This window comes from Ranitomeya imitator, chromosome 1, assembly GCF_032444005.1.
Source record: "Ranitomeya imitator isolate aRanImi1 chromosome 1, aRanImi1.pri, whole genome shotgun sequence".
Lineage (NCBI taxonomy): Eukaryota > Metazoa > Chordata > Amphibia > Anura > Dendrobatidae > Ranitomeya > Ranitomeya imitator.
This window is the reverse complement of record NC_091282.1, coordinates 795,642,899-795,654,907: the sequence shown is the minus strand read 5'-3', so window position 1 is coordinate 795,654,907 and position 12,009 is coordinate 795,642,899. Positions and strand designations below refer to the sequence as shown.

Below are 12,009 nucleotides of genomic sequence, written 5' to 3'. Positions count from 1 at the left end.
GGTCCCTTGATTCTAAAGGCTTCAAAGAACTTAGGTCCAGCTAGGGATCGATTGCTCTGATCGTCAATGATGGCATACATTTTTACAGCCTTCTCTGGTTGCCCTTCTGGATAGACTCTGATTAGGCATATCCTGGCACAGCATTTAGCACTTTGATTCTCCCCACATACCTCTGAGCATGAGCAGGACACAGCTGTGGTGGACTTGGCGTGATTCTGTGGCTCCCCGCCATGGTTTGTAGCGGGACCAGAGGTAACTGCGACTGCTGGATCGCTGGTGACTGAGCCTGGGTGCAAGGCTGATGGGTGTCTGTCGCTATGACACTCTTCACACTTAATGGCAGATTTACAGTCCTTGGCCATGTGTTCTGATGAAGCGCAGCACTTGAAACATACCCCAAGTTCGTTGAGGATTTTCTTGCGCTCCTGCATGGTTTTGGACCTGAAGCCTCTACATTTGTTCAGTGAGTGTGGTTTTTTGTGAATGGGACACTCACGATTGAAAGACTTATCCCTCGACGGAATAGTGTACTGCTTGTCGGCAGGTACTGCAGGTGATGGCAGGTTAGTCTTTCTGACGCTTACACTGTTCCTTGAGTCCTTGCGTCTATGTGCGACGCTTTCATACCTTGATGAAGGTGTTGCTGGAGCTGCAGTGTTAGACTCCAGGAAGTCGAGGCTAGGGTCGTTCCTCATTTGGGCTTGTTCATCAATGAACTTGCAGAACTGAATGAACGGAGGAAAGGTGACGTCATGTGACCTTTTATACCTGGAGACGCACACTGCCCACTTCTCTTGCAGACTGTGTGGCAGCTTTGAGATGATCGGGTTCACCCCGTGGGCAGTGTCCAGGTAGCACAGTCCAGACAGACGAGGGTCTCTTTTAGCAAGTTCCAGCTCCATAAGCAGGTCACTTAAATCCAGAAGCTTGTGGGCTTCCTTAAGGTTGATCCTTTGAACGTTCTGCAGTCTCTTGAATAGGGACTTTTCTATGGCTTCAGTGCTGCCGTAGGTTCTTTCGAGTCTCTGCCAGGCAGCAGCGAGACCTGCTTCAGCTTGCCCCACATAGACGGTCCTAAGACTCTTGATACGGTTTGTGGATTCAGGACCCAACCATTTTACCATGAGGTCGAGCTCCTGCTCCACGGATAGGTTGAGATCAGCAATGGCGGCCTTGAAGGTTGCTTTCCAGGCTCTGTAGTTCTCTGCACAGTCGTCGAATTTTGAGAGGCTAGTGCTGATTAGCTCCCTGCTCACCATGAACCTGGCAAACTCGGACATGTCTGATCCTTCACTCCTTGTTACCATATTAGCTTGTGGTGCCCCTCGGGCGTATAAGCCGTGTGGCGTGGAAGGGTGAATTGTTCCCGGGTAGAATGATGTCGCTGCAGGGTTGAGCTGTGGTTTAACCTCTAGAGATTCCGATGACTGCTGCTTGAACTGTGGAGGCGGGCTGGAGTGTGCCTTGTGGTCGTCTTGCGATGATGATTGTTCCTGAGGGGGTACATCACGGCGTTGGTCTTGGGTCTCTGTAGGGGCTGTGGGCGATACTGGCACCATAGGTTGGGCTGACTTGGACGTTTCCGCAATGTTGGGTTGAACGTCACTGGAGAAGGTGCGCTCTGCAGGTATCTGTTTCTGCACGTAGTCTCTGGTACGAACAGCTGGGTCGTCTTCTTCCTGTGGTGGCAGGCAAATTGGGTCGAGGTTTTGCTTCAATGCTTGCTCGAGTATTTTTACTTCGGCTAATGCAATTTCTTCCTCCATTTCTGTTTGAAGAATCTTTGCTCTAGCCTCTGCTTCTGCTCTTTTCGGTGTATGAACGTCTTAGTTTGGACCGCTCTGCATTTAAACGGGCCTCTAGGATTCTGTCGCTGAGGGCTGAAGTTCTTGAGCAGGATGATTTGTATGACCGAGCAGAGTGTTTAGACGAGGCTGACCTGTGCGATCTAGTTTCTTGCAGATGGGTGATACGAAGCTCCGCTTTATCTTTGGCGTCTTGCACGGCGGCGTCCCTTTCTCTGTCTGTGGAATCTGCCTTGCTTAACTCTGATAGGGCTTCGTCGATTTTAGATTCTTTTAGGAAGGCAGCATACTTCGCGGACAGTCTCTTGTATCTGCCGTGGGCCACGTCTAGCTGTCTTATAGTGTCCTGTAAACCCGCTGCATCATTTTTATGGCGTTGGACGCTTGACATAAGGGAGGCGACTCGTTCCCATAGGTCGTCCAAGTTGTCATTGAACTCATCCCTTGTGGAACAGTAATTCTCGAGGACCTTTAATGTTGGCTTGATGGAACGTACTGGTCGTGCATCTGGGTCTGCTGTGGAAGCGGGCTCTGCTTCCCGGTCTTCATAATGGACAGTATCAGGTTGTATTTGCTCTGTTTCAGCATTGGGGAACTGTGGAAGGTCCTTTTCGGCCATTTTGATTTAAGGTGCGCTGTCCCTTTAAGAAACTGAACCTTTGAATTGGGGGCTGGAAATTGCGGTGCAGCTTAGTTACGACCCCATGATAAGATTCCCAAGGTGTTGTTGGAGAATTGTGGGGTTCTGCGGTCCGACGATCTGCAGCAGTGTGGTATAATACACAGAGAGTCTTTATGTACAATGCAGTCTGAGGTGATGCTGCAGGAGATTTCTTAGCAGAGCAGGGCTGCAGTATGTGAGCGGGCAGAGAGCGGGCACGTGAATAGTGATATAAGGGTGATTCTGGCCGGGCTTCAAGGCAGTCTTTCGACTGTTCTGTCCCCACATGAGGCGAATGAAGGTGTCGCAGACTAATAAGAGTTGTGAGAGAGATAATCGTACCTTCGTATTTCCTCGATATGAGGCAGACAGGACCAATGCTGCTCAGCGTCCAGAGAGATGATGCACTCCAGGGATTGTGTAATCCAGACTTGTTTATTTTGTAGATCTGGACATACAGCGTATAACTGGTAATACAGAACTTCTCCAGAAATCCAGGGTAGACAGGGTACAGTAAGATGTAGCACCAAATGTGTCTGCAAGTGTGAGCAACATGAGAGAGTGGTCGAAAGACTGATGCCTTCCTAAGCCCAGTTCAAAAGCACGTCCTCTCACAACAGAAAGTAAACTGGAAATGGCTGCCAGAGGAAGAGAAGATTTGACCCCTGAACCGGATGTAAGACATGCCCACAAGAAATACATGAAAAACAAGCTGCCATACAGAAAAAGGCCATTGGGTGGCAGCAGAGTAAAATATAACAACATACATGGAAACTGAGGAATATACATGGAACAGCACACATAGTCTAAGGCTCAGGTGTTCATGTAAAGCTGCATGAACCAGTTCACTGCCTAAGTATGTAGCAGTACAGACACAGAGGGCTATTAACTGCATGAAGTCTATGATAACATGATGCGAGGAACCTGATTATGGTTTGTTTGTTTTTTTGTTTTTTTTTTAATGGGCCACACAGGGATAGTTAGGTTAATGCGTTGAGGGGGTAGGCCGTCTGAACAAATGAGTTTTTAGGGCACGCTTAAAACTGTGGGGATTGGGGATTAATCGTATTAACCTGGGTAGTGCATTCCAAAGAATCGGCGCAGCATGTGGAGCGCCCCCAGACGCAGGGCCGTGGGTTACTCGGTACCGGTCCTCTTTGGCTCAGTTCTGAGGTTGTCAGGGTGGCTGGACCCGGTCCGTGATCCTGCTAAGGGGCGTCCAAAGAAAGATGATACGAGTCTGTCGAGGTTTGGTGACACCACCTGTGGTATTCGGTCAGGGTGACCGACGCTGCTTGGGGCCCACTGGGGTGATGTGATGGCAGCTAGATGGTAAACCTTCCCACAGGTGAAGTATGTCCCCAGGGCTTCCCAGTAAGGTGGATGGTGATGGTGTGAGGTGCAGACAATAACGAGGACACAGGATTGCAGTCTCTTTACCTCTTTACTGGTGACTTCAGGATCCTCAATCCAGAGCACAGTTAACAGGGCTGTCTGAGACCGGCCGGTCCGAAGGCACATCCAGAGTTCCCTTTGCAGGTGGAAATCGTTGCCTACCACTAGCACCTGTGTGTTGTAGTGCTTCCCTGCTGAGCATTCGGGATAGTCCTCACAACTTCTATTCTCGTTCGTTCCAGTTCTTTTCAGTTCTTTCTATTCTCCGTCCCCCAGGTTTGTTATGGCTAGAACGCACTCGTTTGATGGGTAGGCTCGGAGCTCTTCCGGGACCCTAGAGACGCCCCTCTCCCAATGTTGCCCCCTATGTCTGCTTAGGTGATGTAAGGTAGACAGCCAACCTATAATTAACTGTCCTGCGGTATTTGAAGTAAGGCATAAAGTCAGTTACTTCCTCGGTGTTCCGGGCACCGGCTACGCGCCTCAGTAGGATGTTGCCGTTCTCGGGGCACGACTCCTACTGGCTCTCCTTTGTGCTTGATCTCGTTTCTCACTGTCCACAATATCCTTCGCTTCGTGTCTTTTCTTAGGATACCGCCGCAAGGTAGTGCAGGCGCGGTTCCGTAACGTTCTGCCTTGTCACTAGGTACCTGCCAGGTTCCCACGCCTGACAGGGACCCCCCTGAATCTTCCCCCGCAACACCCCCTGCCACGGGATGTTGCCTGGACAAAACCCAGTCAGCTTCTGATCTAACTTCCTATCCAACCCCTAGTTTTACCAGTGTGAGGAGTGGCCTAATAAATAAAACCTTTTGCTCCCCCTAGTGGCCGGAGTGTGAAGTGTAATATGTGCTGGTGATACCTGGTCAGATGAACTCCTTTATTGCCATCAGACGTACCATCACTCCTCTTAGTGGCAGAGCGACATTACTGCAACGACCAGGTCTCTGGGGCGCTGCACATGTGTAAAGTCTTGGAGACGGGAGTGGGAGGTTCTGATTATTGAGGATGGTTATCTGAGGTCATTAGCGGAGCGGAGGGCACGGGTAGGGTGGTAGACTGAGACCAGGGAGGAGATGTAGGGTGGTGCTGAGCCATGGAGTGCTTTGTGGATGAGGGTATTAGTTTTGTACTGGATTCTTGAGTGGATGGGTAACCAGTGTAATGACTGGTACAAGGTAGAGGCATCGGTGTAACGGTTGGTGAGGAATATGCTCCTGGCTGCAGCATTCAGCACAGATTGGAGCGGGGAGAGTTTGGCAAGAGGGAGGACGATTAGTAGAGAGTTACAATAGTCCAGACGAGAATGAATAAGTGAAACAGTAATAGTTTTTGCAGAGTCGAAAGTAAGAAAAGGTTGAATTCTAGAAATGTTTTTGAGATGCAGATAGGAAGAGTGAGCCAGTGATTGGATGTGGGGGGTGAATGAAATCTCGGAATCAAGTATGACCCCAAGGCAGCGGGCATGTTGCTTTGGAGTAATGGTGGAACCGCACACGGAGATGGCAATGTCAGGCAAAGGTAGGTTAGTAGAGAGAGAAAACACAAGGAGTTCAGTTTTTACAGGTTCAGTTTCAGATAGAGGGAGGACATGATGTTAGAGACAGCGGTAAGACAATCACTAGTGTTTTCTAAAAAGGCAGGCGTGATATCAGGAGAAGAAGTATATAATTGGGTGTCGTCAGCATAGAGATGGTACTGGAAACCAAATCTACTGATTGTTTGTCCAATAGGGGCGGTATACAAAGAAGAGGAGGGGGCCTAGGACTGATCCTTGAGGAACCCCAACAGTAAGGGGAAGGTGAGAGGAGGAGGAACCAGCAAAAGATACAGTGAAGGATCGGTCAGAGAGATAGGAGGAGAACTAGGAGAGAACGGTGTCTTTGAGGCCGATGGAGCGGAGCATAGTGAGGAGGAGCTGATGATCCACAGTGTCGAATGCTGCGGAGAGATCCAAGAGAATTAGCATGGAGTAGTGACCACTAGATTTAGCTGTTAGTAGATCATTAGAGACTTTAGTGAGGGCAGTTTCAGTAGAGTGTAAAGAGCGGAAGCCAGATTGAAGAGGGTCGAGAAGAGAGTTATCTGAGAGATAGCGGGTAAGACGGGAGTGGACCAGGCGTTCGAGGAGTTTAGAGATGAAGGGAAGATTAGAGACAGGTCTAATTAGCGGCACAGTTTTGATCGAGGGATGTTTTTTTCAGTAATGGTTGTATGATGGCATGCTTAAATGAGGAGGGAAAAATACCGGAAGTGAGAGAAAGGTTGAATATTTTTGTTAAGTGAGAGGTGACAGCCGGGGAAAGAGACTGGAGGAGATGTGACGGAATGGGGTCACTGGTGCAAGTGGTTGGGTGAGAAGATGCAAGGAGCCTGATTACTTCTTCTTCTGTAACTGATTCAAAGTCAGAGAGTGAACTAGATGCCGTGGGGGAGGGAGGACAATGCATGGTATGAAGAGATTGGGAGATAATTTCCTGTCGAATGTGGTCAATTTTTTCTTTGAAGTAATTGGCCAGATCGTTAGCTCAGAGATCCATGGTTGGGGCCTGCACTCTTGGGTTGAGTAGGGACTGGAAAGAGACGTTTAGGGTTATTGGACAGCGAGGAGATGAGGGTGTTGAAATAGGTTTGTTTTGAGAGGTGAAGGACAGAGTTGTATGTTTTTAGCATGAACTTATAATGGGTGAAATCTTTGGGTAGATTAGATTTTCTCTACAGACGTTCAGCGCACCTGGAGCACCGCTGCAGGAAACGTGTTTGCAGCGTGTGCCATGGTTGTCACCGTCTGTGCCGAGTTGTTCTATGTATAGGAGGTGTAGCTTCATCCAGGGCACTTTGCAGGGTTTCATTGTAATGCTTCAGAGCAGAATCAGGACATGAGATGGAGGAGATTGGGGCCAATTAGGACTGCAAATTCTTCATAAGTTTCTGGGTGTTAATGGCCTGTATGTTTCTATATGTGTGGAAAGTGGGGGTGACCTGAGCAGGATGGCAGTTCTTGATAGAGAATGAAAGAAGGTTGTGGTCAGAGAGCAGGAGAGGGGAGTTTGTGAAATCATCCACTGAGCAAAGCCGGGAGAAGCCAAGTCGAGGGAGTTTCCATCTTTATACGTTGGAGAGTTAGTATGCTGTGAGAGGCCGAAAGAGAAGATTAGAGATAAAAGGTGAGAAGCAGATGGGGAGAGGGGAGAAGCAATAGGGATGTTGAAATCACCCATGATGAGGGTGGGGGTGTCACAGGAGAGAAAGTGTGGAAGCCAGGTGGCAAAGTGATCCAGGAACTGATGAGAGGTGGCTTCAGACAGGATCTTATCATTTATCTCTGTGAACAGGGAGCTCCCCCTAGTGGTGGCTGCAGACAGAACCTAATCATGTATCTCTGTATACAGGGAGCTCCCCCTACTGGTAGCTGCAGACAGGATCTTATCATGTATCTCTGTATACAGGGAGCTCCCCCTAGTGGTGGCTGCAGATGGGATCTTATCATGTATCTCTGTATACAGGGAGCTCTCCCTAGTGATGGCTGCAGATAGAATTGTATCATGTATCTGTATACAGGGAGCTCCCCCTAGTGGTGGCTGCAGACAGGAGCTTTATGCATCTCTGCATACAGGAAGCTCCCCCTAGTGGTGGCTGCAGACAGAATATTATCATGTATGTATCTCTGTATACAGGGAGTTCCCCCTAGTGGTGGCTGCAGACAGAATCTTATCATGTATCTCTGTATATAGGACGCTCCCCCTAGTGGTGGCTGCAGACAGGATTTTAGGCCGGGTTCATATTGCGTTAACAGCAGCCCGTTCAATACATACGTTAATGGGCTGCTGTTAATGCAAGTGCCGATGTGTCATCACGCTAGCGCAGATAGAGCTAGCAGATGCTCTATCTGCGCTAGCGGTGACGGACCCGGAAACGCTGCAGCCCGTGTCTCGGGGTCCGTCACTCAATGACGGCACATCGCTACCGCACGCCCATTGTGGGCGTGTGCTAGCGATGCGTCCGACATAGGACATAATGGTGGCGTTAACGGACTGCGTTACACTGCGTTATGCCGCGGTGTAACGTAGTCCGTCTAACGGACGCCACAGATGCAGTGTGAACCCAGCCTTATGTATCTGTCATAGATGACCTCTCTTGACCTCAGACAGATCTCCTTGTCTTCTCCAGGTGTTGTCATCTCCTTGGATTACTCCTCTGCATTCAGCTTGGAGAAGTACAGAAGTAGGCTAATCCACACTTTTCTCTGTCTGGTACTGTTCTGATTACATTTTTTCGATTCTTCTTCCAGCTGTCTGAGACCCCATTCCGACCTGTCACCCCTCTACTCAGTCACATGGCTTCTTCTCAGATATTGGCCCATATCTAGGACAGCCTGGTGATCACACAACTTTCCTAGAATTCTGAATGTCCTGGGTCCTCTGGTACAACAGAGCAAGGAATATTATCTGGCCACCATATGGCCACCTAGATATGGCACCCCGGCATGCCGTCATTATAGCTCCTGATGGCGGCTCTCGCCACTTCCTCTTATCACGGATTGGAGCGCAGCTCATGTTGCCAGTAAAGGTCGACCATTTCCCACCATATAAGTCACTTCCCGTTTCCTGTGATGGATGATGAGCAATCGCTGTCAGTCTAGAACGTCCCGTATTTAGTTTAACCCTTTCACTTTCAGGATCTACAGTTGTACATTATAGAATTATTATTGTTTTCTTCTAGCAAAAATATTCTTCAGTCAAGTTGGCGATTTCTAAAGTTCGGAGCCAGTCGTCTGTGGAACGACTTGGTGCAGAACTAAAAATCCAGATTGTACTAATGGATGAAAAGGAAGGATCGCTGGCAGGAGGCGATGCTCTGCAGCTCGGCTATGACATCATGGCGGACAGTGAAACGCACGGTAAATGGTCATGAATAGTAACTGTTATCACGGCGCGTCTCATGTGTGGTAAAATACATGATAACGGCCTTCCCCCGATGTACGTGTAGTCAAAAATGACGTTGTGTACCTGGGTAGGCCGAAGTGCAGTTGCTTATAGCACATGTGAATCTCGAATGGTGTGCATGCGCGGACAGTGTGCACGCGCTTCGGAAGGTGTGCACGCGCAGCTGGGACGGTGTGCATGCGCAGCTCGGACGGTGTGCAGGCACGGCACGGATGGTGTGCATGCGCAGCTGGGATGGTGTGCATGTGTGGCTTGGACGGTGTGCATGCGCAGCTTGGATAATGTGCATGCGTGGCTTCGACGGTGTGCAGGTGTGGCTCGGACGGTGTGCATGCGCTATGAAAGAAGATGCTGCAACCGCCTCGTCTTCCTGTGACACTCCTCTTATAAGACAATTCTGCGATATCTTCCACCCTCTAAGGTGTTTTTGTTTCCTCGCTGCAGGAGAGTCTTTCGGCATCACAAGGGCAGAGATGCAGTTTGCCACCGGTGGTCTTACAAGTCCCCATAAAGGATCCATGTCCGCCGGGGCGATTTCTGGAATAGTCCTTGGCACATTGTTAGGGTTGTCGTTGGTCGCTGCTGCCTCCTATTTCCTGTACAGAATGGACGCCTGCAGGTGACTACGATGCTGTTCCCATACACTGACACGTGTAGATCATAATACCCCAAAGTCTATCATGACAGGTTTTGGACAAATTGGCAGTTTGATAATGCAGAATGTGGATTTTATAGTACTTTGCTCTCCAATTAACCAAACCGTTACTCTCTGAGAAGCAGATCGGAGGAATAATCAGAGCTCATCAGACCAATGAATTGCTGTAACGTGGAGGGCTTCACCTCCATATAATGTGTTAAATTGTATGCAATCGGACACTATTTTGTTTTTTAATCAAAGGTATCTTCAGAGTTATTTGTGACACAAATCCTTAATTTTGATTTAGGGTTCCACCACTAGAGGGAGCATCAGAGTCTACCGTTTGGGTCTTGTGTGACTGCAGAAAGCTTGTAAGCTCCCCCTAGTGGTGAATTCATGTAACAGAGTAATAGACTTTTATCACCAAATACCGCACCTGAGATCTGACTATTACTGAGGGTCTGACAGCTGAGACCCCACTGATCATTACAATGGGCCCTGAGTACCCATTTCAGTGGAGCAATGTTTGGCCAAGGACACTGTTGGGCTTTTTGGGACAGCACATATGACATGTTCATAAAAGATGGGTTCTCATTTTCAGGTTTGCTGTCAGAAATGTAATGAAATATTCTCTTTCCTCTTAGGCTTCGATACTTTGTTGTTTTTCAATTTGGGCAGAATAGATCTACAATGGAGGACACAGAACCTGTGGATCGGAAGGGATTTGATAATCCGATTTTTGAGTCGGTAGCAGAAAATATTCAGGTGAGATTATAGCCCAATCTGTCCAAGATTCATCAGATCAGGACATTATAAATCTCTATTAGAAAACTCAATCACATATGCAATTCTCGTTCTTTGTATCTGAAACCAACTAGTGATGAGCGAATATACTCGTTACTCGAGATTTCTCGAGCACGCTCAGGGGTCCTCCCGAGTATTTTTTAGTGCTCGGAGATTTAGTTTTCTTGCCGCAGCTGAATGATTTACATCTGTTAGCCAGCATAACATGTGGGGGCTGCCTGGTTGCAAGGGATCCACACATGTACTTATGCTGGCTAACAGATGTAAATCATGCAGCTGCGGCAAGAAAAACTAAATCCCCGAGCATGCTCGGGAAATCTCGAGTACTGAGTATATTCGCTCATCATTATTACACATATGATTTGTCCTGTATCCTCCAGAGCTGCACTCACTATTCTGCTGGTGCAGTCACTGTATACATACATTACATTACTGATCCTGAGTTACATCCTGTATTATACCCCAGAGCTGCACTCACTATTCTGCTGGTGAAGTCACTATGTACATACATTACATTACTGATCCTGAGTTACATCCTGTATTATACCCCAGAGCTGCACTCACTATTCTGCTGGTGCAGTCACTGTGTACATATATTACTGATCCTGAGTTACATCCTGTATTATACTCCAGAGCTGCACTCACTATTCTGCTGGTGCAGTCAATGTGTACATACATTACTGATCCTGAGTTACATCCTGTGTTATACTCCAGAGCTGCACTCACTATTCTGCTGGTGCAGTCACTGTGTACATACATTACTGATCCTGTACTGATCCTGAGTTACATCCTGTATTATACCCTAGAGCTGCACTCACTATTCTGCTGGTGTAGTCACTGTGTACATACATTACATTACTGATCCTGAGTTACATCCTGTATTATACTCCAGAGCTGCACTCACTATTCTGCCGGTGCAGTCACTGTGTACATACATTACTCTGATCCTGTACTGATCCTGAGTTACATCCTGTATTATACTCCAGAGCTGCACTCACTATTCTGCTGGTGCAGTCACTGTGTACATACATTACTGATCCTGTACTGATCCTGAGTTACATCCTGTATTATACCCCAGAGCTGCAGTCACTATTCTGCTGGTGCAGTCACTGTGTACATACATTACATTACTGATCCTGTACTGATCCTGAGTTACATCCTGTATTATACTCCAGAGCTGCACTCACTATTCTGCTGGTGCAGTCAATGTGTACATATATTACATTACTAATCCTGTACTGATCCTGAGTTACATCCTGTATTATACCCCAGAGCTGCACACACTATTCTGCTGGTGCAGTCACTGTGTACATACATTACTGATCCTGAGTTACATCCTGTATTATACCCCAGAGCTGCACTCACTATTCTGCTGGTGTAGTCACTGTGTACATACATTACATTACTGATCCTGTACTGATCCTGAGTTACATCCTGTATTATACCCCAGAGCTGCAGTCACTATTCTGCTGGTGCAGTCACTGTGTACATGCATTACATTACTGATCCTGAGTTACCTCCTGTATTATACCCCAGAGCTGCACTCACTATTCTGCTGGTGCAGTCACTGTGTACATACATTACATTACTGATCCTGTACTGATCCTGAGTTACATCCTGTATTATACCCCAGAGCTGCACTCACTATTCTGCTGGTGCAGTCACTGTGTACATACATTACATTACTGATCCTGAGTTACATCCTGTATTATACCCCAGAGCTGCACTCACTATTCTGCTGGTGCAGTCACTGTGTACATA

At 47.8% G+C, this 12,009-nt stretch overlaps 2 protein-coding genes across 2 annotated transcripts in view; both read left to right on the top strand.

Moving 5' to 3' along the window:
- Window positions 1–12,009, top strand: part of LBHD2 (LBH domain containing 2) — a 764,964-nt gene that overhangs the window by 338,120 nt on the left and 414,835 nt on the right. The window lies entirely within an intron of this gene.
- The window catches only part of AMN (amnion associated transmembrane protein), a 70,426-nt gene that overhangs the window by 43,285 nt on the left and 15,132 nt on the right, over window positions 1–12,009 (top strand). Inside the window, 4 exon segments of the mRNA XM_069735727.1 lie at window positions 8,032–8,114; window positions 8,584–8,761; window positions 9,252–9,426; window positions 10,089–10,209. Of these exon segments, the coding sequence (XP_069591828.1) occupies window positions 8,032–8,114; window positions 8,584–8,761; window positions 9,252–9,426; window positions 10,089–10,209 (557 nt within the window).